Below are 27,469 nucleotides of genomic sequence, written 5' to 3' on the forward strand. Positions count from 1 at the left end.
GGTAGCTACACCGGTCGCTACTTCATTTATTTGGTAGCTACACCGGTCACTACTGCATTTATTTGGTAGCTACACCGGTCACTACTGCATTTATTTGGTAGCTACACCGGTCACTACTTCATTTATTTGGTAGCTACACCGGTCACTACTGCATTTATTTGGTAGCTACACCGGTCACTACTGCATTTATTTGGTAGCTACACCGGTCACTACTGCATTTATTTGGTAGCTACACCGGTCACTACTTCATTTATTTGGTAGCTACACCGGTCACTACTGCATTTATTTGGTAGCTACACCGGTCGCTACTTCATTTATTTGGTAGCTACACCGGTCACTACTTCATTTATTTGGTAGCTACACCGGTCACTACTGCATTTATTTGGTAGCTACACCGGTCACTACTGCATTTATTTGGTAGCTACACCGGTCACTACTGCATTTATTTGGTAGCTACACCGGTCGCTCTGGGTCGCTGTGGTAACGGCGATCCGTGACCACAATGCATGATGGGATATCTTGCTCCGGTTAGTGACCATGGGATGTTCACTACATTTCACGGTGAATTGTGGGATAGATTCAGTCACTAATCACTAAACATTCAGACACCACTACAACAACTGGTCACTAGAGAGAGAGGAGGGGGTTAGGACACAGCCTGTGTGTGTGTCTGTGCGTGTCTGTTTGTGTGTCTATGTGTGTGTGTGTGTGTGTGTGTGTGTGTGTGTGTGTCTATGTGTGTGTGTCTATGGCTGTGTTCGAAATCACCCACTCCCTCCCTCCCTCTCCACTACATCATGTAGACGATGTAGGGAACGACGGGAGGAGAATTCGGACACTAGACGGTCATTTTCTGGACGTGGTTGCGTCAGCTGATGCTCCAGGTGTTAGCGTGTTAGCGTGTTAGCCTACTGCTGTGACGGAAGCAGACGCGCCGAGAATCATGTAAACAAACCATGGACGTATGAAACAAACCGGACACATAAAACATAAAATAAGAAAAACCGACACTTGCAGGAACATTTTAGGATGTGATTCTGTGTGGTTGTGTTACTCTACAATAAACTGTTGAAATATCGTTAGTTTGGTTTGGTAAACTACTGTTGTGTGTCCCGACCGTGAGCCGTTAGCGGCTCTGTGGCTATTAGCTTAGCTCGTCAGATCGTATTTCCTCCATATTCTACTACAGTTTCTTTATCAGATTGATTTAATGCTGCCTGTTAATGTTGGGATGCTGCTGCCCAACTCCTGCTGCTCAGGCAAACGGAGCCAAGGCAAATACGTCTGAGGAGTTTTTTTTGGTAAATTGCCTAAATAAATCGTAGCTAACATGCTAATTAGCTTCCTCTTCTTCTCTGGCAAAACACGACCGCGAGTAGAAAGTAGTGTACATCGCTTGTTCACTCAATTTTGCGGTGCATTGTGGGTGTTTTGTCATCCACTATGTAGTGGATGAAGTTAATCACAGAGAATTCGAACAACACTACAAAATGGCGAACACACTATATAGTGCACTACATCCGTGATAGGGGGAGATTTACTACACAGCCTATGTGTGTGTGTGTCTATGTGTGTGTGTGTCTATGTGTGTGTGTGTGTGTGTGTGTGTCTAGGTGTGTGTGTGTGTGTGTGTGTGTGTGTCCGTCCTCTCTAACCTTGTGTGTCTCTCTGTGTGTCGTCAGTTCTACCTGCACATGGACGGCAGAGGAAACTACGAGTTCAAGCCGATCACCGAGGAGACGGTGGAGTTCGGCTCCTGAGCCGCCGGCCGTCCTCCCAGAATGCACTGCTCTGAAGATCCCAGAATGCACTGCTCTGAAGAACCCAGTCCATTAATTGTTTTGCACTCGAGACGGAAGTTCGACCCTAGAAATAATATTTTTAATTAATTGTGTGTCACTGTTTTTTATGTAAATGAGCTGATGATTGAATCACAACATCTGGAATCTGTGTGGCCGACATGATGTCACGGTGATGTCACGGTGATGTCACCCAGTTTGTTGTCCGAGTGTGTGACATCACAGCTCCCGCTCTCCTCGTCAGCCAATCAGGACACATCGGTGACATCATCTCATTACTATTCATAGATATAAACACGTAGACGCTGCTGTCCATTGGAGCGATGCGTCGACGCGGCGGCCATCTTGAGAAGGAGTTCCTTGTGTATATATATATCTACGGTAAAAACACAGATGACGTCATGAATGTCACAAACGGCAGTACGAGGTAAAACAAAACGCATAGATACATATATATATATATATATATACACTTCCCCCTGACCAAGATGGCCGCCGCGTTGACGCATCGTTCCAATGGACAGCAGCGTCAGAGGAGGCTTCTATGTGTGTATATCTATAGACCAGAGCGGCTTTTTTATGCAAATGAGAATGAGTGATGCATCCTGGGTAATTTAGGGGCAGCATTGTAAAGTTCAGCCTAACTGGCTTCTTGACAAACTAAGTAACAAAAAGTTGTCTATTAACAGGCTGTTTCCAGACAACACTGAGCCAAAACCTCCCGGTGATTCCACCAAATACGTGTAGATGTCTGGGTCAGACATTTCTGGCCACTGTGTGGAGTCATTGATCACTGTGGGAGGCTAAAGGAGCATACCGTAGATTCATTCAGACATTTCTGGCCACTGTGTGGAGTCATTGCTCACTGTGGGAGGCTAAAGGAGCATACCGTAGATTCATTCAGACATTTCTGGCCACTGTGTGGAGTCATTGATCACTGTGGGAGGCTAAAGGAGCATACCGTAGATTCATTCATTGTCATTTTTCAAGATAGCGTGAACGGTGGGTTTCAAAGAGGGAGTCAAAATAATTATGAGACATAGTGCTACAAAAGAAACACAAAATAAAACATTCACATTGATTGTTAGTTAGTCTACGCTCCATCAAAACACACAAAGCCACTGAGTGCAATGTAAAAATGCCGGGCGCTGCCCCTAAATTACCCAGGATGCATCAGTCATTCTCATTTGCATAAAAATGCCGCTCTGGTCTATAGATATACACACATAGAAGCCTCCTCTGACGCTGCTGTCCATTGGAACGATGCGTCAACGCAGCGGCCATCTTGGTCAGGGGGAAGCCGTGTCTATCAACCATTAACATCACCACAACTCACTGGATATTCAACCGATGTTCAAGCCGTTTGGTTTATTATAAATGTCAGACACATAGTTATGATACAACAGTGTAAACATACACTTCCATACTCAGACACACACCCATTGTGTTCTACAGGGTCTGACTGGTCTGACTGCTGGTCAGACGTTTCTATGTCTATGGTCAGAAACCCCTCACCAAGATGGCCGCCGTGTTGACGTACGCTGACGAGCCCGAACGCAGCGTCAACTACGTGTAAATATCTATGATTACTATTAGCCTACTATTACATGATCCTCAGATGATAATTGATCAATAGTCAGATAAGCTACAGTTGCTCTGTGTTGCCGTGGCGACAGGACAAACACACAAACCAACCAACAGGAAGCTGTAGATCGATCTAGTGGACAGGTAGAGACCTTAACCCTGAGACAGGTGAACTACAGTCACTGATCAACTGATAATCAAACACTAAATCAATAAACGATGAGCTCAGCGACACAGAGACCTGATTGGTTGTTGTCGATGATGTCACCTGTCGTCAGGGCGACTTGTTGAATGAAACATCAAAGCTATTAATAATAATTATTATTATTGATTAATTGTTTCTTGACTCTGATCGATAAAGTTTCCATGAATGAATCTCCGTTAACTTTAATATATTTTTGATGATGATGATGTTCTGGTCTAAAGTGTAATGACAGCTTCCATCAGACCCCGCCCCCTTCTGCCATAAACCCCCCCTACACACACACACACACACACACACAGACACACACACACACACACACACACACACACACACACACACACACACTCTAACACACTGTAGCTGCGACGGAGCTGAACTGTGGTTTTATATTAACGCTGAATTAATAAAGTGAAGAGTAACGAGTTTTCAACACGAGTCGTCATTCAGTCAGAGTGTGTGTGTCTGTGTGTGTGTCTGTGTGATGACAAAATAATAAGAATAAAATAACCATGACATGCTGCTGGAGGTTATTTTATTTTACCCAGGAATCAGTCTTATATAGCATGTATGGAAAGTATGAAGGAGTTTGGAATTTGATTTTATACATTTCCAGGTCTGGAAAAGTATAGAAAATAGAAACTATTGTATGGAAATCTATTTATCTTAATACTTATCTGGGTCCCTTAATTAACATTAGTTAATACATTATTAAGCATTAAGCTTAAGTTAACATTAACTGTTAACAAATATATTAACAATCATTATTATGTATTACTTAGGATTAGGAAACACATTAATTGATGTAGCCTATTAGTAAGCAGTTAATTAATGTTTACTACTCAAAGTTAGTTAATACATTTAAAAGTTGAATAATGTAATTAGTTATCATTATATATGCATTACTCAGCATTAATTAACACATTAGTTTATATATTTATGCTTAATAATGTACTAACTAATGTTAATTAAGGGACCCTTATTGTAAAGTGTTACCGGGTTGGGTCTTATCTGAAGTTATTTGGGTTCATTATTTTGTATGTGCTATTATACCTAGCTACAATCTCCAGGAAATGACTTGGTTAAATAATGGCATACACATTCAGAATAATGAAAACAAATGATTAATTGCATGCTTTTTTTATATTATGCACATCTATTTCCTCAAATATCACAAATAATTTGATTTTTTTTAACCGAGAAGTCTGGAAATTAGGGTCTGGAAAAAGTATGGAATCTGGAAATCTCAAATGTGTAGGAACCCTGAACAAAGAAACATGGTTAGTTTTAAAATGAAACTAAGAGATTATTATTTGGATCGTTATTTTGACCTTTAGTATAAATCTGTAAATTGGGTCTTGGCGTCTTTGTGTGACAGGAAACACAGTAAATGTTGTGTAGTGATTCAGTGTCTGTTAGGTGTTTGTCCTGGATGTTTTGTTTGTATGTGTATGTATTAAAGAGATAGTTCAACATCTTGTCAAATTGGCCCATTGCCATAACCCCTATAGTCATAGCAGTAGGTTCGTTACCTTTAATTGTCGGTGCAAGCTGTTTTTAGAACGGCGGAGCAGAGCCGTGAGCTGCTCAGAGCTACGCTACGGAGGCTCATTATGGGATTTCTTGGTTTCCCTCATCATCAAACTCATCAAATACACAATCCAACAACTCCACAACGCTCTGGTGGACAAGTTGTGAGCTGCACATTCACCACGCTATGAGATAATAACACAACGTTACCACACAGAGTTGTTTTAGAGGGAAATTCATGTAAAACCACTGATGCGCGTTGCCTTCAGGGACAGTTTTTCATCAACAGTCTGTATTTTTTACGTTCTAAAAACAGCTTGCACCGACAATTAAAGGTAACGAACCTACTGCTATGACTATAGGGATCATGGCAATGGGCCAATTTGCCAAAATGTTGAACTATCCCTTTAAGTATGTGTTTTCTGTATGTATTTTTGTTTTTATGTGTTTGTTGATGGTTTGTAACCCCCTGCAAAAGCCAATGGGGATCTAAATAAACTAAACAGCAGACGACCAGCAGGGGGCGGCGCCGTGCAGCCAATCAACAACAACACTGGGGCCAAAGGTTGAAAGGCTTTATCTGTGTGTGTGTGTGTGTGTGTGTGTGTGTGCGGTTACACAACGTGTGTGTGTCTGAACCTGTTGATGAGTCGTTGATCAGCTGATCGCCTGACTTCCTGTTCCTGTCTGACACAGGAAGTGTGTGTGTGTGTGTGTGTGTGTGTGTGTGTGTGTGTGTGTGTGTGTGACGGTTTGAGTCGACAGGTTGAAGCATGAAGATCCTCCAGCTGCTGATTCACCTGAGCTGCTGCTGCCTGACACACACAGGTACACACACACACACACACACACACACACACACACACACACACACACACACACACACACACACACACACACACACACACACACACACACACACACACACACACACACGTTGGGGGTCGAGCAGCTCTGACTCAGTTTCACTTTAACAACCCGACACAAACAAACACACACTCGCTGAGGTTCATAGTTCACTAAAACTAAAACTAGCAGTGAAACAATAATCTAGTAAACTGAAATAAAAACAAAACTGACAGGAAGAACTAAATAAAAACTACAACTAAGACTAAAACTAAATAAAAACTACAACTAAGACTAAAACTAAATAAAACTACAACTAAGACTAAATAAAAACTAGTCAATTCCTCTAAAATAAAAACTAAACTAAAACTGATTCATCACTCGTTGAACTCACTAAAACTAAACTGAAAAACTAAATAAAAGTAAAAACTAACTAAAGCTTTAAAGGGACAACGAGGAGTTTTGTTAAAGCGAAGTGTTTCCTCACTACATTTATGAGCCTCCGCACCGTGAAATTCTTTGACTGGTGCAAGACAGACTCATGTTTTCATTCATCAAGAATTAAAGTCAGAGGTTGGAAGACGATCACATACCGTCGTAGTTCCCACCATAAATGGAGATTCATACGGCGGCGTTATTCTCATGACTCGCCACGAAACCGAAAGTAAAGAAACGCTGGTCGGCTCGCCCAGCATTTCCACCACCACTAATAATAACAAAATAACCATAGAGACAAAACCATAGATTTATCTAAAATGGACCATTAACAAGTGGTAACGTAGATTCATCCACATTAATATCAGACTTTTTATAACCAAATAGAAACTCCTGGTGGTCCCTTTAAGGCTATAATAACTCTGGGTAACACTTTACTTGAATACGTGTTCATAAGATTGACATAACACTGTCATAACCATCAATGAATACTTCTGACAGCTGTGGTTAAGTGTCATTCAGTAAGTTATGTCACTTTTGATGCAAAGTTGACATTGTTTGAGATGTTTTTGTTCTGACAACTTGACATAAAGACAATTTAAACTGTCATAGCAGACCTAATGGACAAACTTTAAACATTATGTCAAGTTGTCAGAACAAAAACATCTCAAACAATGTCAACTTTGCATCAAAAGTGACATAACTTACCGAATGACACTTAACCACAGCTGTCAGAAGTATTCATTGATGTTTATGACAGTGTTATGTCAATCTGATCAATACCTATTACAGTAGAGTGTTACCTAACTCTGCTGTGTGTGTGTGTGTGCGTGCAGCAGCCCTGAGGTTTGCGGTGCTGGCCGACTGGGGGGGGCTGCCCCTCCCCCCCTACTGGTCCCCCCACCAGGTTGCCGTGGCAGCAGAGCTGGACCGACTGAGCCGGACCGAGGGTCTGGACCTGGTGCTGAGTCTGGGAGACCACTTCTACTTCGACGGGGTGAAGAGCGTCGACGACCCCCGCTTCAAGGTGAGGGGAGGTGGGGGGGGGGCACAGTGTTGGCCAATCAGCTGCCAGCGCTGTGCAAACAGGAAGTGACAGTGATGGGAGTTTCCCATAGATACCTATATAGGCACCTTTTTCTGAACGTCAACAACGTAAACCTGTTTTGCCGGTTTTGCTCTTCCGGTGGAATTTTATGTTTACGTTTCCATGGTTTCGGTAGTCGCGGTAAATATGCAACTATGACAACGACTGAAAACCATGGAAACGGAAACGTACAATTCCACCAAACTGGCAAAACCGGCTTCTTCCGGTTTTGACCATAGATGACGTTCGGAAACTTGTGGATACACGTAGCTGCCTCCTCTGACGCTGCTGCTCGTTGGAGCGGATCGTCGGTGTCTAACTTCTACTTCCTGTATCTCCAGAGGCAGTAGAGGTCTGTCACTGAAGCTACTACAACTCAGCTACATAACTCACCTTAGCAGTTATAGGGTTAATGTCAGTGCCATGAAACTGATTTAATATGGCCTAGCACAGTTACACTATATTACCAAAAGTATTCGCTCACCTGCCTTTACTCATTCTATGAACTGAAGTGCCATCCCATTCCTAACTCATAGAATTCAATATGATGTCGGTCCACCTTTTGCAGCTATTACAGCTTCAACTCTTCTGGGAAGACTGTCCACAAGGTTGAGGAGAGTGTTTATAGGAATTTTTGACCATTCTTCCAAAAGCGCATTGGTGAGGTCACACACTGATGTTGGTCGAGAAGGCCTGGCTCTCAGTCTCCGCTCTAATTCATCCCAAAGGTGTTCTATCGGGTTCAGGTCAGGACTCTGTGCAGGCCAGTCAAGTTCATCCACACCAGACTCTGTCATCCACGTCTTTATGGACCTTGCTTTGTGCACTGGTGCACAGTCATGTTGGAAGAGGAAGGGGCCCGCTCCAAACTGTTCCCACAAGGTTGGGAGCATGGAATTGTCCAAAATGTTTTGGTATCCTGAAGCATTCAAAGTTCCTTTCACTGGAACTAAGGGGCCAAGCCCAGCTCCTGAAAAGCAACCCCATACCATAATTCCTCCTCCACCAAATTTCACAGTCGGCCAACTGATTAGGACACCTGATTCTGATCATTTGAATGGGTGAGCGAATACTTTTGGTAATATAGTGTATATAGGTGACCTCATCACCATGGCAACCACAGACTCACAACTACCACAGCCTATAGCCTACACATACAGGCAACAAAATAACAAACTATTAATATATTAACTAGCGGTATATGCACTAAATGTAACACATATCCACCCTATGATACGTTACCTTAGTTTCATTTATGTCAGATAACTCACCTACATCACATTCAACAAGTTCATAACAGTTATATAATATAAATTATAAAACGGAAAGGTGAAATCCCGCAATCTGATTGGTTGTTAACCGTGGTATATTGAGCATATACCACGGCTACTATTCTAAAGCCTTATCACAGCATAGGCTATCACTCCGCGTCAGGCACGTATGACTGGTATCAGAGCGATAGATATAACAGGTTATGTTATGTTATATCTATCGCTCTGACTGGTATGAATGGAAGTTGTTGTCATGTATCCATGACAACGGACTGTCGCGGTCCGTAGCAAAGACAGCTGATGTTTTTACGATGTTAAAAACGGACTAAAGTAGTTGAATCCACATGTTTAAGGTGAACTTTCACCTCCGGGGAGGGTTAACAATGGTAGAGGGGACTGAGCAGTGACTTTCATCTGAAAAAAAGCGGAGGAAAAGACGAGATGCAGAGCTACTAGGAGCTAACGTCTGGAGAGGTGGGACTATTTTTTCACAGTGAGGCTATTTTATTGGATAATATGTATTTCTGGTTGAATAAAACTACATGAAATTGATTGCGTATCCCTCTTTCATATTGCCTTTATTGGTAACCGTTTTATAAAAGCAATATATCACTCCAGTCCGTGGTCTATGCTCATTCTACCACTCTAAGGGGGAACAACGCCACTTAGAGTGGTAGAATGAGCATATACCACGGCCTGTCGTGATATATTGCTTAAACAACTTATTACTGGAGAAAAGTTCTTCCATGTCTCTTGGTTTTGGTGTTTCTTTCATGGGAACATCCGTACGCGGCACAAAAGTTCTGCATTTCACCAGATTCACAGCTGTCAAACCCTCTGACTGTTGATGCTGCTCAGGAGGAACTCCCCCTCAAGATGGAGTCAGACATTCCTGACAAGCCCCAATGCAGCTTCTACCTGTAGATATCTATGCTGCCCTACAACGCAAGAAAGGGGTAACTCATTTTTTGTCAAAAATTAGATTTTGTCATTTTTGGGACATTAAAGGTTCTGCTGCATCATGTGGATAAATATCTTGACACAACGTTTTCTTATTTGGGATATATCTGAGGGTGGTTTTCACAGTAACTCCCAAAAGCTGCGGTTAAAGCAGAAGTAAGTGGTCCGGTCGTTTTCGCTAATGCTGCGTTCCAGGCAGGCTTTTGAAATCGTAAATTACAGCTTCAAGTCACAACTTACGACTTTGTAGCGTTCCAGGCAACCCACTCGTGTTTCTCCGACCTGTTTTACCGGTGAAAGTCACTATAACGGCCACTCGTAACTTCTGACCCGTGAACTCGTATCAGATCGAACTGGTACCACTTCACGGTCGTAAAAATACGAGTTTCCTTGAACGCACCATAACAGTCCTCGTCCCTACGTCGCCACATTCACGGCGTCCCTTGGCTGCACACACAGCCCTGCATGCCGTTCTCTCTCCTCATTGGATAAAAACTGTAGGATACAAGGAAAGTTTTCTCCTGGGCTCAGAGCAGAGCAGAGTGACTGACAGACCCGTGTTTCAGACCAAACACTCTATAGAAGTGATTGCTGTCGGAAGATACAACTATTTAAGACTTAGATTAACACAAATATATCACTTACTTCTGCTTTAAACAACAAGAGAACACAGTAACTAGTTACCTTCTTCTCTCTGTGTATAGATGATCAACACTCTCTACTGTACAACAGGCTGCTACCATTATGAACCAATAGGAGTTAGTTTCCTCTTTCTTGCATTGTATGGCCAGATTATATTTAGCCTCAATGCACAGACAGACAGAGGTAACTCTGAAATAAGGGTTCAATGTTGAAAAAGTTTGAGTTAAATATTTTTACACAGCTAGGCTACTACTCGCAAAAGAAAGGATTTGACCAATTTTCAGAATCCTAAGTTCAATACAGTTGACTGGACAACAAGTAGGGCAGTATGGGAGTCAGGGCCGTCGTTGACCTCTGACCTCTGACTGACCTCTGACCTTCAGCTGACCTTTGAGCGAGTCTTCTCTGGCCCCAACCTGCTGCCCGTCCCCTGGTTCCTGGTTGGAGGAAACCACGACCACAGAGGAAACATCTCCGCCCAGATGTTCTATTCTAACACGTCACAGAGATGGTGAGCACACACACAAACACACACACACACAAACACACACACACACACACACACACACACACACACACACACACACACACACACACACACATACACAAAGTTAACCCCCGCGGGTGTCGAGAAAGTTTATTTTGACCAAAAATCAAATTTGCTTCAGCCATGTTCTCAGCCTTCAAGTTATACGTTTCACCTTTCACATGAGCCTTTTTCAACATTTCTTCAGCAGTTTCTTCAGCTCATTCAACCTTGCTTCAGCAATAGCGTTCAGCCGCTTTCAGCATTCACACACATTTTCTGCAGGAAATGCTTTCTTTTTCTAGTTTAATTTAATTTAATTTAATACAGTTGTTTTACAATTCTAGTAATTTCCAACCATTTCATACAAAATCAAACTCCTTCAGCATTGATTCAGCAATAGTGTTCAGCCGCTTTCAGCATTCACACGCATTTTCTGCAGGAAATGCTTTCTTTTTCTAGTTTAATTTAATTTAATTTAATTTAATTTAATTTAATACAGTTGTTTCACAATTCTAGTAATTTCCAACCATTTCATACAAAATCAAACTCCTTCAGCATTGATTCAGCAATAGCATTCAGCCGCTTTCAGCATTCACACGCATTTTCTGCAGGAAATGCTTTCTTTTTCTAGTTTAATTTAATTTAATACAGTTGTTTTACAGTTCTAGTAATTTCCAACCATTTCATACAAAATCAAACTCCTTCAGCATTGATTCAGCAATAGCATTCAGCCGCTTTCAGCATTCACACGCATTTTCTGCAGGAAATGCTTTCTTTTTCTAGTTTAATTTAATTTAATTTAATTTAATACAGTTGTTTTACAATTCTAGTAATTTCCAACCATTTCATACAAAATCAAACTCCTTCAGCATTGATTCAGCAATAGCGTTCAGCCGCTTTCAGCATTCACACGCATTTTCTGCAGGAAATGCTTTCTTTTTCTAGTTTAATTTAATTTAATACAGTTGTTTTACAGTTCTAGTAATTTCCAACCATTTCATACAAAATCAAACTCCTTCAGCATTGATTCAGCAATAGCATTCAGCCGCTTTCAGCATTCACACGCATTTTCTGCAGGAAATGCTTTCTTTTTCTAGTTTAATTTAATTTAATTTAATTTAATACAGTTGTTTTACAATTCTAGTAATTTCCAACCATTTCATACAAAATCAAACTCCTTCAGCATTGATTCAGCAATAGCGTTCAGCCGCTTTCAGCATTCACACGCATTTTCTGCAGGAAATGCTTTCTTTTTCTAGTTTAATTTAATTTAATTTAATACAGTTGTTTTACAATTCTAGTAATTTCCAACCATTTCATACAAAATCAAACTCCTTCAGCATTGATTCAGCAATAGTGTTCAGCCGCTTTCAGCATTCACACGCATTTTCTGCAGGAAATGCTTTCTTTTTCTAGTTTAATTTAATTTAATTTAATTTAATTTAATTTAATACAGTTGTTTCACAATTCTAGTAATTTCCAACCATTTCATACAAAATCAAACTCCTTCAGCATTGATTCAGCAATAGCATTCAGCCGCTTTCAGCATTCACACGCATTTTCTGCAGGAAATGCTTTCTTTTTCTAGTTTAATTTAATTTAATACAGTTGTTTTACAGTTCTAGTAATTTCCAACCATTTCATACAAAATCAAACTCCTTCAGCATTGATTCAGCAATAGCATTCAGCCGCTTTCAGCATTCACACGCATTTTCTGCAGGAAATGCTTTCTTTTTCTAGTTTAATTTAATTTAATTTAATTTAATACAGTTGTTTTACAATTCTAGTAATTTCCAACCATTTCATACAAAATCAAACTCCTTCAGCATTGATTCAGCAATAGCGTTCAGCCGCTTTCAGCATTCACACGCATTTTCTGCAGGAAATGCTTTCTTTTTCTAGTTTAATTTAATTTAATACAGTTGTTTTACAGTTCTAGTAATTTCCAACCATTTCATACAAAATCAAACTCCTTCAGCATTGATTCAGCAATAGCGTTCAGCCGCTTTCAGCATTCACACGCATTTTCTGCAGGAAATGCTTTCTTTTTCTAGTTTAATTTAATTTAATACAGTTGTTTTACAATTCTAGTAATTTCCAACCATTTCATACAAAATCAAACTCCTTCAGCATTGATTCAGCAATAGCTTTCAGCCGCTTTCAGCATTCACACGCATTTTCTGCAGGAAATGCTTTCTTTTTCTAGTTTAATTTAATTTAATACAGTTGTTTTACAATTCTAGTAATTTCCAACCATTTCATACAAAATCAAACTCCTTCAGCATTGATTCAGCAATAGCATTCAGCCGCTTTCAGCATTCACACGCATTTTCTGCAGGAAATGCTTTCTTTTTCTAGTTTAATTTAATTTAATTTAATTTAATACAGTTGTTTTACAATTCTAGTAATTTCCAACCATTTCATACAAAATCAAACTCCTTCAGCATTGATTCAGCAATAGCATTCAGCCGCTTTCAGCATTCACACGCATTTTCTGCAGGAAATGCTTTCTTTTTCTAGTTTAATTTAATTTAATACAGTTGTTTTACAGTTCTAGTAATTTCCAACCATTTCATACAAAATCAAACTCCTTCAGCATTGATTCAGCAATAGCATTCAGCCGCTTTCAGCATTCACACACATTTTCTGCAGGAAATGCTTTCTTTTTCTAGTTTAATTTAATTTAATTTAATTTAATACAGTTGTTTTACAATTCTAGTAATTTCCAACCATTTCATACAAAATCAAACTCCTTCAGCATTGATTCAGTAATAGCGTTCAGCCGCTTTCAGCATTCACACGCATTTTCTGCAGGAAATGCTTTCTTTTTCTAGTTTAATTTAATTTAATTTAATTTAATACAGTTGTTTTACAATTCTAGTAATTTCCAACCATTTCATACAAAATCAAACTCCTTCAGCATTGATTCAGTAATAGCGTTCAGCCGCTTTCAGCATTCACACGCATTTTCTGCAGGAAATGCTTTCTTTTTCTAGTTTAATTTAATTTAATTTAATTTAATACAGTTGTTTTACAATTCTAGTAATTTCCAACCATTTCATACAAAATCAAACTCCTTCAGCATTGATTCAGTAATAGCGTTCAGCCGCTTTCAGCATTCACACGCATTTTCTGCAGGAAATGCTTTCTTAATGTAATGTAATATCTCTAGGAACTACCCGTCCCTGTACTACCAGCTGGACCTGGTCGTCCCTAACACCAACGTGTCTGTGTCCGTCCTGATGATCGACACCGTCGTCCTCTGTGGGAACTCGCTGGACCAGGACCAGCCCGTCGTCCCCGACGACCCCGCGGCCGCCGAGCGCCAGTGGGACTGGATCAGAACCAGACTGAGCCGCAGCAGGTCGGTCACACGGCCTACACACGCCGTGACATCACAGCCGTGACATCACAGCCGTGACATCACAGCCGTGACATCATTACTTAATTGTCTCAAAGGAATTATAAATGGAAAGCAACTGGACTTGGTTATTAGTCTAGAAGACGTTTCAGTCCCAGTCTGGTCAGATGTGATGAAGCCTCTTGGATGAAGGTGAAACGTCTTCTAGACAAATAACCAAGTCCAGTTGCTTTCCATTTAAAATTCCTTTGAGACACCACTAGAGCACTGTAAAAGAGAGTAATGACAGCATTGGTCCAATGGCAGCGCCTCCTGGTGGAGGAATATGGGTTTTGCAAAAGAACTGACATCTCTGCATTGTTGGTGAATGAGCAGTGTGGTGTTTTCAATAATTTAAGGACATTTATAGATCACCCACGTTAATAGCATCATTGAGGATCCTTTACAGATAAACATTAACACATAGGAGAGTAAAAAAAACAATAAAAAACAGTTGTCTACATGAATGTTTCAATCTATATTTTATAATAAACTAATTATAAGTATAATTTGATATGACCAAGACACCTAAAAACAAAAACACGGCCGTTTTCAATTTACCAGCAAGTGGGCAACACACATACATTGCAGTGAATGGGTTTTCTGGGCGCTTTTGCAATACCCACATCCTGCCACTAGGGGGCATGAGGCTTTAACCACGGGAGTCAGTGGTGGTGTCCTTACTCTCTTTTACAGCTCTAGACACTATGACCTGGACAAATGAGAATATTCACAGCCTGGCCCTTTACTTGATTGAACTGCTGACTCAGACTCGTTTGATCGGATCGGGTGTTTGATAGCTGATCAATACTTAGCGACGGCTCCTCCCTGAGCCGTGGGTCGTCATGGTGACGGTGGGTCGTCATGGTAACTCTGCCAAAAAACAATTGGCATTAACTTGAATGAGCTTGATAATGTTTATCAGGTCAGAGCCACTCAGAGTTAAAGGGCCATTCTGTCTAACCCTCTCTCTCCACCCATCGACTCACACTTTACACGGCCCTTTGTCCCGTCTGCCGTTAGATTCCTCAATCCGCTGTAGGCGAACCTGTTGGGAAGGATGTACAGTACTGTAATCTGTGATGACTATATGTATCTATATGTATTTATATGTATGTATTGTATCGTGTGTGTGTGCTATGTGAGCTCTACTGTGGTGACTCTGAACTTTTGTTGCAAACCAAATTGTCCTTCGGGGACATTAAAGATTTTCAAATCAGATCAAATCTCTGCCTCAGGGCGGACTACCTGCTGGTGGCCGGTCGGTCGTCATGGTGACGGTGTGTCATCGTCATGGTAACCGTGTCTCTCTCCCCCTCAGGGCGGACTACCTGCTGGTGGCCGGTCACTACCCCGTCTGGTCCGTGGGACATCACGGTCCCACTTCCTGTCTGGTGAAGAGACTGAGGCCGCTGCTCAAGGAGTTCAGAGTCTCAGTTTACCTGTCGGGCCACGACCACGACATGCAGGTGAGACTGTTCACCTGTTCACCAGTTCACCTGTTCACCAGTTCACCCGTTCACCTGTTCACCTGTTCACCAGTTCACCCGTTCACCTGTTCACCTGTTTACCAGTTCACCTGTTCACCTGTTCACCCGTTCACTTGTTCACCTGAAGCCTTAACATGACAAAAAAAAAATTTTCGTGTCTTGCCTCACTCCCGAGTCCATGACCAGCAGATAGACACCATCCAGGCTAACACTACCTATACACTTCCAGTGTTTGAGCTAAGCTAATTAGCCACTTTAGGTGTAGGCAGGCTAACACTACCTATACACTTCCAGTGTTTGAGCTAAGCTAATTAGCGACTTTAGGTGGAGGCAGGCTAACACTACCTATACACTTCCAGTGTTTGAGCTAAGCTAATTAGCGACTTTAGGTGGAGGCAGGCTAACACTACCTATACACTTCCAGTGTTTGAGCTAAGCTAATTAGCGACTTTAGGTGGAGGCAGGCTAACACTACCTATACACTTCCAGTGTTTGAGCTAAGCTAATTAGCGACTTTAGGTGGAGGCAGGCTAACACTACCCATACACTTCCAGTGTTTGAGCTAAGCTAATTAGCGACTTTAGGTGGAGGCAGGCTAACACTACCCATACACTTCCAGTGTTTGAGCTAAGCTAATTAGTGACTTTAGGTGGAGGCAGGCTAACACTACCCATACACTTCCAGTGTTTGAGCTAAGCTAATTAGCGACTTTAGGTGGAGGCAGGCTAACACTACCTATACACTTCCAGTTTTTGAGCTAAGCTAATTAGCGACTTTAGGTGGAGGCAGGCTAACACTACCTATACACTTCCAGTGTTTGAGCTAAGCTAATTAGCGACTTTAGGTGGAGGCAGGCTAACACTACCCATACACTTCCAGTGTTTGAGCTAAGCTAATTAGCGACTTTAGGTGGAGGCAGGCTAACACTACCTATACACTTCCAGTGTTTGAGCTAAGCTAATTACGGCGATACGGCTCTATCTCCATGGTAACTACACGCACAGTGGAAAGGATGGTGTCTATCTGCTGGTCATGGACTCGGGAGTGAGGCAAGACATGTAAAAAAAATGTTGGCGTATCCCTTTAAAGGGACAACGAGGAGTTTGCTTTTGGTTCTAAAAGAGTCTCATATTAATGTGGATGAATCTACATTACCACTTGTTAATGGTCCATTTTAGATAAATATATGGTTTTCTCTTTATAGTTATTGTGATATTAGTTTAGTGGTCGGCTCTCCCAACTTTTCCTAGTTTCTGTTTCCCGGACGTAAGGACCCTAACCGTTTATAGTCGGAACTACGGCGGTATCTGATCGTCTTCCAACCTCCAACTTTCATTCTGGATCAATGAAAACATTCTTGATCAAATGTTTTCCCTTTCGTCCGTCTTGCACCGGTTCAAGAATTATTTCACCGTGCGTGCTGAGGCTCATGGGAAATGTAGTTAAAACACTTCACTTTCCAAAACTCCTGGTTGTCCCTTTAAGCTTCCTGTGATGTTGTTGAGGCAGAAACTCTTTATAGGATCTGTGTCAACCCGTTTAAACCCGTTTAAACCAGTTTCCACCGCTGCTGCGCTGTGATTGGCTCGTTACAGTTCATCAGAGAGGATGATGGGAGCTCGTACGTGGTGAGCGGCAGCGGCATGGTGAGCGACCCCTCCTCCTCCCACCGCGGCGCTCTGCCGTCGGCGTGGCAACTCTACTCCAGCCCCGTCAACCACACGCTGGGGGGCGTGGCCGTCGTCACGGCGACGGAGCGCCACATGGCGGTCACCTTCCTGCAGACCGACGGGAAGTGTGTCTACGAGGCGACGCTGCCGCCGCGCGCCGCCAGAGGCCACGCCCCCTGACCATAGGCCACGCCCCCCGACCAGAGGACACGCCCCCCGACCAGAGGACACGCCCCCCGACCAGAGGATCGACTGCACTGCAAAAACTCAACATCTTTCCAAGAATATTTGTCTTATTTCTTGTCAAAATGTCTCATTTCTAGTCAAAACTCATCTCTTTTAACTCAAAATAAGAACCATCACCTAAAAATGAACTTGTTTTTAGATCATTTTCATTTGTTTCAAACTAATTTTCACTTGAAATAAGTAGAAAAATCTGCCAGTGGAGCAAGTTTTCTGTGCTGAAAAACTTGCTCCACTATCAGATTTTTCTACTTATTTCAAGTGAAAATCTGCTTGAAAGAAGTAAAAAGTGTCTAAAAACAAACTGCTTTTTAATGTGATGAGTCTTATTTTAAGTAGAATGAGATTTATTTTGACTAGAAATAAGACAAATATTCTTGGTAAGATTTTGAATTTTTGCAGTGTGTAACTATGGAAACGAGAGTCACCTGCTCAGGCACTTCCTGTTTGAGTCACAGACGCCAAAGAATCCACCACGAATCCAAAACAACGTTCATCTTCATCTTTCGAACCATTGTAGAAGATGTTTGTCTGCAAAGTTAAACACTGAACAGTGGGGAAGGCTCTGTACCTTGTATTTTGTGTTTTTCTTTTCTTTTTTTTACTCTTATTTCTGTCTTTTTATTATTTTATTGTGCTTTCATGGCAACATGGATCCCCTTGGGTCTGAAATAAAGAAATGAATGAATCTTCATCTTCATCATCACCACAGAACAAACTGTTGTTTAAAATATTTATTTATTCTCTACAGACGAACAGCTTCATATACAAACGAGTTAATTCAGTGAAACTTGATAATTTATATAAAAATAATATTTACAACTTTTTGATCCCAAAAAACTTTTCCCATAAAGATTCACAGACTCCCAAAGATCCCGGTGACGGTGAGAGCGCTCACTACGACTACGAATAAATAACCAGCTGGCAGTGGTGCAGTGATACAGCTTCAGTGTGTCTCTCTGTGTGTGTGTGTGTGTGTGTGTCAGTGTGTGTGTGTGTGTGTGTCAGTGTGTGTCAGTGTGTGTCAGTGTGTGTCTGTATGTGTGTGTGTGTGTGTTGATATGTGTGTGTGTCAGTGTGTGTTACACAGTCAGTTCAGTTTCACAGAAACCAGATGAAGAGATTCCAGTGTTCGACCTCAGATCAGTCGGCTGTTGCTCCACAGCCGTCAGCATCAGTGTGTGTCAGTGTGTGTCAGTGTGTGTATCAGTGTGTGTGTCAGTGTGTGTGTCAGTGTGTGTCAGTGTGTGTGTGTCAGTGTGTGTGTGTGTGTGTGTGTCAGTGTGTCAGTGTGTGTGTCTATATGACGGCCTCGTCCTTCCCCGTCGTGGTCGTAGTGTTTCTGCAGCGTTTGCAGCAGAAGACGGAGACTCCGATGACGATGCCGATGAGCAGCAGGATGAGGAAGATCGCCCCGGCGATGACGCCCACCGAGTACACTGGAAACAACAAGAATATTTCTCTTATTTCTAGTCAAAACTAATCTCATTCTACTTAAAATCAGACTCATCACATAAAAAGCAGCTTGTTTTTAGACACTTTTTACTTCTTTCAAGCAGATTTTCACTTGAAATAAGTAGAAAAATCTGATAGTGGAGCAAGTTTTTCTTTCTTATTACAAGCACAAAAAACTTGCTTTCACTGGCAGATTTTTCTATTTATTTCAAGTGAAAATGAGTTTGAAACAAGTGAAAAAGAAGTGAAATAAACCTGGCTGTGGCCCTCACCTTGCAGGATGCTCTGGTCGGGGTTGGAGCACTGCGTGTGGCTCATGTGGCCCAGCTGGTGGCTGAATTTGCGGCTGGGGACGAAGGCCTGCACGTTGAAGCAGTAGCTCTCTCCTCGGTCCAGACCGGACAGCGCCATCTCGTTGGTCTGGAAGTCCGCTGTTTTCTACACACACACACAGATACAACAAAGAAACATGGTTAGTTTTAAAATGAAACTAAGAGATTATTATTTTGACCATTAGTAGCCTATATTTGTAAATTGGGTCTTGGCATCCTTGTTGTGTAGTGATTCACTGTAGGAGCGGGTAACATTTGTTAAGTGTTTGTCTTGGATGTTTTGTTTTGTATGTGTATTTTTTTTTAGTCTTCTGCTTGTTAGTTTAGCCTGGGGGGGGGCTGACCTTGCCGGTGCTCTTGTTCCTCCGGTATGTGACCCGGTACTGCAGCTGATCCTGGAACACGTCCCTGATGCTGAGCTGGCGGCCATCTTTAAAGATGGCGGTGAGCGGGTCGGTGACGAACAGGGTGATGGTCCTCTGGTCCTCGCTGACCTTCAGCCGGAAGTCAGGACGGCCGATCTCAGCTGGGGGGGAGCGGGGAGGGGAGGGTTGATTAATATCAGGATAAACAACTTTATTATAATAACAACCAGAATTTGTATTTCCTGAAGGGAATGCGTGTGAATGCTGAAAGCCGTTGCTGAACCATTCTGACAAAGACATGCAAGAAACATGTCTAAGGCAGGAAGTGACACATGTGCACATGTGCTTTTAAAGGATTTAGCTCAAAAACGGTACAAGATATGAAAAAGTTGTACACAAATTGAATAAATCAGAAGTTTGTCTACAGATCAGAATTTGAATGAAGTCTGAAGGTGAAAGTATGTGGAAGCAAATGAGGTTCAAAGTCGGACCAGTAGTTTCAGAGTTTGAAGACTCTTCCAATGTATTTCTAATGGAACAAAAAAAACAGAACTATTTGAATATTTTAAAAAGTATAAATAGTTGAAAAGAGAAAAAGTCATTACGATAATGTCCAGAAAAAGCTGCACAATTTGATATATTAATTGTTGAAATAGCACAAAGTATGAAGGACTAGGAGCGGTCCAAAAAACGGTGGAAAGTAGTAAGAACTAGAATTGGTATTTCCTGAAGGAAATACGTGTGAATGCTGAAAGCCATTGCTTTATTTTGACCGTTTTATGGCAGATACTGCACTTTGCCTTGGTTTTACTCCAATGGAATCACAAAGTAAATTATGGGATGGAGAGAGTACAGTTACTCTTTGCAGATACTGCACTTTGCCTTGGTTTCACAGAGCTTTTTTTGGATGGACAGCAAAATAAAAAAGCCAAAAGGTCAAAAAAAGAAAGTTGAAAAACTGCAGATACTGCACCTTTGTAGAGCAGTAATGATCAGTGTTTGATTATAGATCAATAACTGTGTCAGTCAGTGGAATAATGATTAATAAATGGATAATGTTATTAATAATGAGCTGCTGTACATAGCCCATCATAATGTAGCCTACTAATCTTTTTCTTTTCCATTTTACGGTCTGCAGGAAGAGCACCTGGGAGCGTCTGTTTTGTAGTCTCTCCTCCGGCCTCTGTTGGTGCATCCAGGGGCCGCTGGAGATACTTTTTTAAAAAACACGCTCCTTAGCTTCAGCTCTGGATATCCCTCTGCTTTGTATATATAGAATGTTGGCTATTTATTGTGATATTATAGCCCCTATATCTGTCGTTTTCTATAAAAAACTAACAAATAGAACTTCTTAACAATTGGCACAGCTGCCCCTATTTATATACATTGTATGGTGTTGTGTATTATATTGTGTTTTGATATGGTTCTCTTTAAGAATGTCTTTAAAACAATATATATATATATACTTTTAATTTTTCTTACTCATCATGTTATACTTTATGATGTGTCTATGTGTTAATTGAATGTTGTCGCCCCCCAACAGGTGAAGCTCATCACAAGTTGAGCCCCCCAGTCCCCTGATTGGTCAGTCCCACCGGGAATATCTGTATATATATGAATCATGTTTGAAATGTTTTTCATGCCTGATGAAGGTCACAGTTGTGACCCAAACGTTGCTTTAATAAATTAATTGAGAGTGAGACAGTGTGCGGGAGCTTTTTCTGAACTCTGTACTTTGGGTTATGCCCTCCTCCTACGCACCTGCATCTTCAGGTGTGCTGAGACCCTTCACCTCTTTTTCATTTTATGCAACTGCAATGTAAATGTTTGTCTGTTTTTTGTTCTTGTTTTTCTTATTGTTATCATGTCTACTTTTGTATATGTTTTTTCGTGCACAGTCCCTTTATGTTGTGCTGTTAAACTTCTCTTGAAAAAAACCAATAAAAATATTATTTAAAAGATGAATAATAATGAGCGGGTGTGTCCAGCAGGGGGCAGCAGCTTACTGTCGGTGTAGGGGGTGAAGCGGGGGGAGGAGGTGAAGGGGAACTCCAGCAGGTCAGAGGTCACGCCGCGCGGCGGCACCGACAGCACGTCGGCCGTGTAGACGGCGTGAAGGTCGCTCAGCGAGGTCGACAGGTCGCACAGCGTCGCCGCCGACCGGAAACACAGAGCGTTCTTCTGCTTGTCCTGGCCCACGCTGCAGGGAATCGAACATGTTAGTTACACACGGCTGTTTGTTAAAGGGATAGTTCAACATTTAGTCAGATTGGCCCATTGCCATAATCCCTACACTGCAAAAATTCAAAATCTTACCAAGAATATTTGTCTTATTTCTAGTCAAAATGTCATTTCTAGTCAAAATAAATCTAATTATACCTAAAATAAGACTCATCATATTAAAAGCAGCTTGTTTTTAGACACTTTTTACTTCTTTCAAGCAGATTTTCACTTGAAATAAGTAGAAAAATCTGATAGTGGAGCAAGTTTTTCTCTCTTATTACAAACACAAAAAACTTGCTTTCACTGGCAGATTTTTCTACTTATTTCAATTGAAAATTAGTTTGAAACAAGTGAAAATGATCTAAAAACAAGTTCATTTTTAGGTGATGAGTCTTATTTTAAGTGGAAAGAGATTAGTTTTGACTAGAAATGAGACATTTTGACAAGAAATAAGACAAATATTCTTGGAAAGATTTGCAGTGTATAGTCATAGCAGTAGGTTCGTTACCTTTAATTGTCGGTGCAAGCTATTTTTAGAACGGCGGAGCAGAGCCGTGAGCTGCTCAGAGCTACGCTACGGAGGCTCATTATGGGATTTCTTGGTTTCCCTCCATCAAACTCATCAAATACACAATCCAATGGGCCAATTTGCCAAAACGTTGAACTACCCCTTTAAATTACACATGTGTAGCATTTAACACAGCTGAAAACATGGCCGACTGAAAACCAGCAGCTCTGTGAACACTGAGGTCGTTCTCTTATTTTAGAAGAACACTAACAATAGTTACTAGCACTTTACTCCATTACACTTTATGACAGATGCACTTTAATGAAGCTTAAAGGGATAGTATCATTTTTTTTAAAGTGTGGTTGTATGATCTCCAAATAGCCCCTAAGTACTTTAATTGCAGTAGAAGACTCTCTACACTCCTCCCGTTAGCAACGCCAGCCCATAATAGCCCTGCCCAGAGATTTACAACATACAGTGTTGTGAACAGACCCAAAGAAACGGCCTATTTTCACGGCCTAAAAGAGGTTTTACCTGAAAAAAAATACACAGTTCCATTGTTCACTATTATATAATTTTTTAAGTTTTTATTTGGACCTAACCAACTGCTGATCGGCGGGCGCTAACCCTGGGCGGAGGGATACGTGAGTTGGTTAGGTCCAAATAAAAACTGTGTTTTTCCTGCACTTTGAAGGGCTGGAAAAAATTATATTATAGTGAACAATGGAACTGTGTATTTTTTTTCAGGTAAAACCTCTTTTAGGCCGTGAAAATAGGCCGTTTCTTTGGGTCTGTTCACAACACTGTATGTTGTAAATCTCTGGGCAGGGCTATTATGGGCTGGCGTTGCTAACGGGAGGAGTGCAGAGAGTCTTCTACTGCAATTAAAGTACTTAGGGGCTATTTGGAGATCATACAACCACACTTTTAAAAAATGATACTATCCCTTTAAGATTCATTAAAGTGCATCTGTAATAAAGTGTAATGGAGTAAAGTGCTAATAACTATTGTTAGTATTCTTCTAAAATAAGAGAAGGACCTGAGTATTCACAGAGCTGCTGGTTTTCAGTCGGCCATGTTTTCAGCTGTGTTTTAAATGCTACGTATATGTAATTTAAAGGGACAGTTCAACATTTAGTCAAATTGGCCCATTGGATTGTGTATTTGATGAGTTTGATGGAGGGAAACCACGAAATCCCATAATGAGCCTCCGTAGCGTAGCTCTGAGCAGCTCACGGCTCTGCTCCACCATTCTAAAAATAGCTTGCACCGACAATTAAAGGTAACGAACCTACTGCTATGACTATACACTGCAAAAACTCAACATCTTTCCAAGAATATTTGTCTTATTTCTAGTCAAAACTAATCTCTTTCCACTTAAAATAAGACTCATCACCTAAAAATGAACTTGTTTTTAGATCATTTTCACTTGTTTCAAACTAATTTTCACTTGAAATAAGTAGAAAAATCTGCCAGTGAAAGCAAGTTTTTTGTGCTTGTAATAAGAGATTAAATGTATTTTAATGTTATACTACTCCTACTGTGTGATATATTGTATATATTGTGTTGTGGTATTTGTACCATGTTGTACTTTGTTCCTGTCTAATGTAGTTTTAGTGTAGTAGTAGTAGTAGTAGTAGTAGTAGTAGTAGTTTTAGTGTGAAGCTGCAGATGGAAATGAGCTTTAGAGTTAAATCTGGTTATTTATTATTTATTATGTTCATGAATTATGACTCGTTTCCTCTTCCTGACACACACACACACACACACACACACACACACACACACACACACACACACATACACACACACACACACACACACAGACACACACACACACACACACACACACACACACACACACACACACACCTCTCATTCCCAGACGTTTGTACTGGACCAGTATCGGCCTTATCACTTCCTGTCTCCACTGACCCCCCCCCAGGTGTGTGTGTGTGTGTGTGTGTGTGTGTGTGTGTGTGTGTGTGTGTGTGTGTGTGTGTGTTGTGTACTAGTACTCACACAGCGTACTGCACGGTGTAGGCGTACTCGGCCCCCGGCGTCGGCCCCCAGCTCAGGATGGTTTTGAAGTTCGTCGACGTCCAGGTGAGATTCTGAGCCCGCGGGAAGGACCCTTCAAAATAAAAGACTTCCTGTCACACACTTCAAAGTAAAAGACTTCCTGTCACACACTTCAAAATAAAAGACTTCCTGTCACACACTTCAAAATAAAAGACGCGTATACAAAAGCAAAAGTACGAACAAATGTGAAACAAAGACGTATTAATCAATTACAGGAGTCAATCAATGGAATCATCTAGAATTAGAAATCAAACTGTGCAACACACTTAATAGATTCAATAAATATAAAACTGATTTATAAATACCAGTGTGCTTATAAACTGCTGTATGTAGAATATGCAAATTTTAAAATGAGTGAACGGAAAATGTTAATTTAAGGAGGGTAAAGGCAAAATAATCTGCTGCTTCAGCCTCTTACACCTTTACGGTCGAAGTGCATTGTATCACTTGTTGTGTGTTTGTTCTGATTTGTTTTGTTTTGTTTTGTATTTATACCTTTATATTTGTCTATTGTATTTGTTTTTATAAGACTGAAATAAACACTGAACTAAAACTAAAACTAAACTTCCTGTCAGACACTGGTCAAAACTTTATAAGGAAAGGGAAAATAAGTATCTGATCCCCTGCTGATTTTGTGAGTTCGCTCCCCCACAAAGAAATAGACGATTTATAGTTTTTATGGTGAATTTATTTAGACAGAATATCAGAAAGAAATCCAGAAATAATATCACCATAAAGGTTATAAATTAATTTGCATTTGTCAAGTTAAATAAGGGCAAAAAAAAACAGCAGGGGATCCAATACTTTATTTCCCCACTATATATATGTATATACATAAAATGGTGCTATTGAATTATAGGTGTTATTATTAAATCATATAGTTGTTTGTAATTATTTATAATATTCCAAGGTTTTCTGTCTGTCATATTTAGTAGCTGCATATAATATCTGTATATTTCTATTTTAAACTCATAACAATGTGGTTTTCTGGATGAACATTTGCATTTATGGATGTTACATTCTCCTTGTAAAATAAAAAGATTCAACAAAAACAATTCCTTTCCCTTAAGTTTGTTTTCATCATAAGTGAGAATTATATCTTTTTTTTTAAAGTTTAATCTTGATGCCTGTCAAACATTTAAACATGTCTTCTGGTTCCATCCAAAACAAATGGTTGGTATAACCACATTCAAACCAAGATGACAGAAACAGGCCCGGCCCCCGACATAAACCCTCTCTGTGGTTGTTTAGGGCCACAGCCGTTAGGTCGGGGGCCACATGATCAGAAAGGTACCGGGGTTCATCAAGTCATTTAAACATCCTGAGGTCTGCACGTGCAGCTATGAGCTTTATATGTAATGTGAAGTCAATATTCAGCTTCTTTTATCTCACATTTGAGACATTTGGTGAAAATAGAACGGCAGAATGACAACATTTGTGCTCAAAAAGCAATCTGACAAAATGTCATTTTAGACTTGTTTTCTCCACTTATCTATTACTGTATTCATATCCTATTTCAAGCACCAAAACAGTTCATTCTCATGACTGAAGGAGTGTTTTCACAAGGGATTGGACATTTTTCAAAAAGCAGACCTCAAATTTCCAGCATTTGTCCTAAATTATTTCTTTCTCCAGTGTTCTAGGACAAACTGGCCTCAGTGTGCTTACAGCGGAGGTTCTAATATTTAGACATAAAACACTGGAGTATTGTTACGTCTGCAAGTATCTTAAAAAGATAAATTTAAGAAAATATGTAAAAGTGGAGAAAATGGCCTCAAACCTCAGAGGGATAAACACGTCTGTATTCAGTTTTAACCAGTGATTTGGCCCTGCTGACAGATATGTTCCTGTTTCCTGTAGTTGACATGAACATCTTTAACATCTTTACATCTGGAGCAGCTGGTCAAAACGCACAGGTGATTAAAGCGTGAATGACGTCACAGACGATCAGCTGATCGATGAGGTTCAGGTTCGATCCCCTGCAGCTTTTTACAACCGAGTTTAAACATGGAGATAAAGATTAACGTGAAATAAAATAAAATAAAATAAAATAAAATAGAACAAAATGGACCAATCAGAGAGGAGGAGAATCAGACTCAGTGTTTAGAGTCGTTTCATCTAAACTATAAATAAATATAAATAAATAAATATAGGCCTATAAGAGTTAAAAAGACTTTTAGTGAAACCTTTAAAACGCACACACACACACACACACACACACGGTGCCTGCAGCTACTTCCCACCGGAATCAAAGGCTGTGTGTGTGTGTGTGTGTGTGTGTGTGTGTGTGTGTGTGTGTGTCAGCTGCTGTGTGTGTGTGTGTGTGTGTGTGTGTGTGTGTGTGTGTGTGTGTGTGTGTGTGTGTGTGTGTTAGTCGGACTCACCTGAGACGGTGTGTAGCAGCAGCAGCAGGACGCACGCGGCGGCGGCGGCGGCGGCTTCGGGCTTCATGTTGTAGCCTAATAAACGGTGTATTAACCCTTTATAATCCTGTAATTCGCTGTAACGGGGGTTTTCCTCGGTGCGCTCGCGCTCGCTCCTCTCGGTTCTGTCCCGGTTCAGCCTCGCGCTGCGTTTATAACGGCGCCGGGCGGAGCCAAATAAGGAATGTCCGGCCGTGACGTCACAGCAGACACAGAGCGCGAGCTGAAACATGATGAAAGAGTCCTGGTATTCACAGTATTACAGTAGTACAGGTACTATAAATACAACATGGTATTTACAGTATTACAGTAGTAGTATTACTACTAATGCTGCTGTAATAGAGTATTCATACAAACAGTGGGCTAGTAGCCTATAAATACTTTTATACTAAC

General features: G+C 40.9%; 3 protein-coding genes across 5 annotated transcripts in view; 2 read left to right on the forward strand and 1 right to left on the reverse strand.

Annotated features, from left to right (window-relative positions):
• abcd3a (ATP-binding cassette, sub-family D (ALD), member 3a) overlaps nt 1-1,904 on the forward strand; it is a 40,326-nt gene extending 38,422 nt beyond the window's left edge. For all 3 annotated transcript variants that reach the window (XM_085763717.1, XM_085763716.1, XM_085763718.1), the window contains exon 23: nt 1,683-1,904. In XM_085763717.1, coding sequence (XP_085619843.1) covers nt 1,683-1,760 — 78 coding nt within the window. In that variant the 3' untranslated portion in view covers nt 1,761-1,904. The remainder of the gene's footprint in view (nt 1-1,682) is intronic.
• Nucleotides 1,905-5,832: 3,928 nt separating this feature from the next.
• Nucleotides 5,833-17,742, forward strand: LOC146965776 (tartrate-resistant acid phosphatase type 5-like). The gene is made up of 6 exons (XM_085763720.1): nt 5,833-5,943; nt 7,233-7,423; nt 10,740-10,867; nt 14,058-14,249; nt 15,607-15,754; nt 17,371-17,742. The coding sequence occupies exons 1-6, from the start codon at nt 5,889-5,891 to the stop codon at nt 17,623-17,625; spliced, it is 969 nt and encodes a 322-aa protein (XP_085619846.1). The 5' UTR covers nt 5,833-5,888; the 3' UTR covers nt 17,626-17,742.
• Nucleotides 17,743-18,217: 475 nt separating this feature from the next.
• Nucleotides 18,218-27,104, reverse strand: f3a (coagulation factor III, tissue factor a). Its single transcript, XM_085763973.1, has 6 exons — nt 27,038-27,104; nt 24,594-24,705; nt 21,847-22,040; nt 19,820-20,001; nt 19,416-19,581; nt 18,218-19,127 (listed from the first exon to the last, which is right to left on the reverse strand). Exons 1-6 carry the CDS (start codon nt 27,102-27,104, stop codon nt 18,988-18,990), a joined length of 861 nt encoding a protein of 286 aa, XP_085620099.1. The 3' UTR covers nt 18,218-18,987.
• Nucleotides 27,105-27,469: the final 365 nt, after the last annotated feature.

This window comes from Trachurus japonicus, chromosome 20 (genome assembly GCF_045865225.1).
Source record: "Trachurus japonicus isolate A0001 chromosome 20, Traja_1.0".
Taxonomy (NCBI): Eukaryota; Metazoa; Chordata; class Actinopteri; order Carangiformes; family Carangidae; genus Trachurus; species Trachurus japonicus.

Coding starts and splice junctions, on each gene's coding strand:
- LOC146965776 (XM_085763720.1), top strand. CDS start 5,889: ATGAAGATCCTCCAGCTGCTGATTCACCTGAGCTGCTGCTGCCTGACA. Junction 10,868..14,057: donor TCTAACACGTCACAGAGATG/GTGAGCACACAC, acceptor TAATATCTCTAG/GAACTACCCGTCCCTGTACT. Junction 14,250..15,606: donor ACCAGACTGAGCCGCAGCAG/GTCGGTCACACG, acceptor TCTCCCCCTCAG/GGCGGACTACCTGCTGGTGG.
- f3a (XM_085763973.1), bottom strand. CDS start 27,104: ATGAAGCCCGAAGCCGCCGCCGCCGCCGCCGCGTGCGTCCTGCTGCTG. Junction 20,002..21,846: donor CTTCACCCCCTACACCGACA/GTAAGCTGCTGC, acceptor GCTCCCCCCCAG/CTGAGATCGGCCGTCCTGAC. Junction 19,128..19,415: donor CGACCAGAGCATCCTGCAAG/GTGAGGGCCACA, acceptor TGTTGTTTCCAG/TGTACTCGGTGGGCGTCATC.